At 35.1% G+C, this 2,001-nt stretch overlaps 1 protein-coding gene across 2 annotated transcripts in view; it reads left to right on the forward strand.

Moving 5' to 3' along the window:
- The window catches only part of atg7 (ATG7 autophagy related 7 homolog (S. cerevisiae)), a 103,527-nt gene extending 101,526 nt beyond the window's left edge, over window positions 1-2,001 (forward strand). For both annotated transcript variants that reach the window (XM_024269326.2, XM_024269327.2), the window contains one exon: window positions 1,492-2,001. In XM_024269326.2, the coding sequence (XP_024125094.1) occupies window positions 1,492-1,524 (33 nt within the window). In that variant the 3' untranslated portion in view covers window positions 1,525-2,001. The remainder of the gene's footprint in view (window positions 1-1,491) is intronic.

Consider the following 2,001-nt stretch of genomic DNA (forward strand, 5'->3'; position numbering starts at 1 on the left):
AAAAAAAAAACTTATTTAACACACTCTAAAACTAACTTTTTAAAACTTTAAAACATAACTTTTTAACATTACTATGAATAAAATCAGGCAGGAATATTATTCCAGAATAATCAACCTATTAAACCTTAAATAACTTTAAATTTTTTACTCTCCATAAAAATATATTTTGTCAAAATTATACAAGTTAGAAATGAGCACAAGATAACATCGGGCCATTAATGACGATAAAATGATCTAAATGATTACACAAAAATACAATTTTAAGCTTAATTTTCATTATATAAATATATATATTTATATATATCCTCCAGTATGAGAGAAATGTCACAAGAACACACCATTTTTTTTCCCATCGGCCTTTAAAGTTGTGGAATTCCGTGTGTGTGTGGCATTCCAGACAGTGTCAGAGGTATGTGAATCACGTCTCCGAGGCAGAATGTGGGGAATCTGCTGCCATGAGAAGGTCACTGTTTGTTAACACGCCTCCAAAGGAGACTATGCACTGTGTGTGTTTGCATCACTTCCTGAAACTAAATCTTTTAAGTCTCCATCCTGTTAATGATTTTGAGGTGTCCTTGTTGCCTTAGATCGAACAATGATCTGTCTTAGGACACCACTTTAAAAATTAAAAAAAGTTATGTAATTTGTTAAATTAAAATAATAGTTTTTATGAAATTAAATTTTCAATCCGAGCAAACCAAGAAATTACTATTTTAATTTGATAAAGACTAATAACTTTTAGTGGAACAAATTACGGAACTTTAGTTAATTGATCCAATATTTCACTTTTTTCAGTGTAGGACAGATTTCTGTCCTTAAATATCATAGACTAAAGATTAAATAATGCAAACATTCCCACTTTAAAAGCTCCCCCTGGGCTGAGGATCGGTTCCTAACTGGGTCTGAGGACGAGTCGGTGTGTGGGCCCGTTGCCCAAAAAGTCATATGATAGTTTTGAGTGGTCGTCATTCTGCCCACAGAGGACTGAGTGGGGCGAGTTTCAAAAGTCTCCATTCAGCTCAGAGTCAAAGGGAGGCGGCCTCCGTCCCAGACGTGGACACAGAATCCAGACTTTCCGTGTTAGAGCCGCTTCACCCATTTTTCACAACCTTTATTAGAACCTTTGATTTGAACTTTCATCATCGACTCAGAGGAGTGTTCCAGATGAAACACAGTCGGATGTTGGACAACATTCCAGTCTGTTTGCTGTGTCGCTTCCTTAAACAGTCATGGACGGTGGAGTTTTGAGTTGAAACGCTTGACAAACATTTGTTTTCCTGTGTGTAGAAGCAGGTTGGAGACTGAATCTGGATGGATGGATGGATGGATGGTTTGTGGAAAGCAAACATGACTTTGACTTTATAATGATTTGTACTCCTTTGATAAATTGTTAAAATGCAAACTTGTTTTCATTAAAGACATTCACTTTTGTTCATATAAAGTATGATAATGATGTGTTAACAATCTAAATTTGTTTTTTCTCCACAACAGATTTGGGATATGAGCGATGACGAGAGCATCTGAAGTCCACCGGTGTGAAAATAACCAGAGGAACTCCACTTCAGTTTTTTTTTTTTTTAATGAATGTCTTCTATTTTTTGTTTATTACGTTTCTTGCTCTTCATCTTCATGTGTAAAAATGTCCCATGAATAGTGAGTTGTAACAGAGTTCACTGAAGAGACTTCTGGGTCCAAATCTTACAAAATACTCCATTTTGTCCTTTCAAAATAAGAGTTTGTCAACAGAATGTCAACTGCAGACTGTCATGAATGTGGAAAGGATTTGATATTTGGGATTAAATTGGGGATTATTTCTGTAAAACCATTTAAATTACTGGAATTCGTGAACTTTTGTCTCTTGAGTGGTTTGTGTTGATGTCTTCTCACTGTCTGTGTTCTTGTTTAATGTTTACGGTGTAATGGCATGAATATTTCTACACTATGCTCTGGAGGTTTATACAAAGACGTAACAATAAAGAGATTTAAACCATGGTAAAAATG

The sequence above is a fragment of the Oryzias melastigma genome, linkage group LG5 (assembly GCF_002922805.2).
Source record: "Oryzias melastigma strain HK-1 linkage group LG5, ASM292280v2, whole genome shotgun sequence".
Classification (NCBI taxonomy): Eukaryota; Metazoa; Chordata; class Actinopteri; order Beloniformes; family Adrianichthyidae; genus Oryzias; species Oryzias melastigma.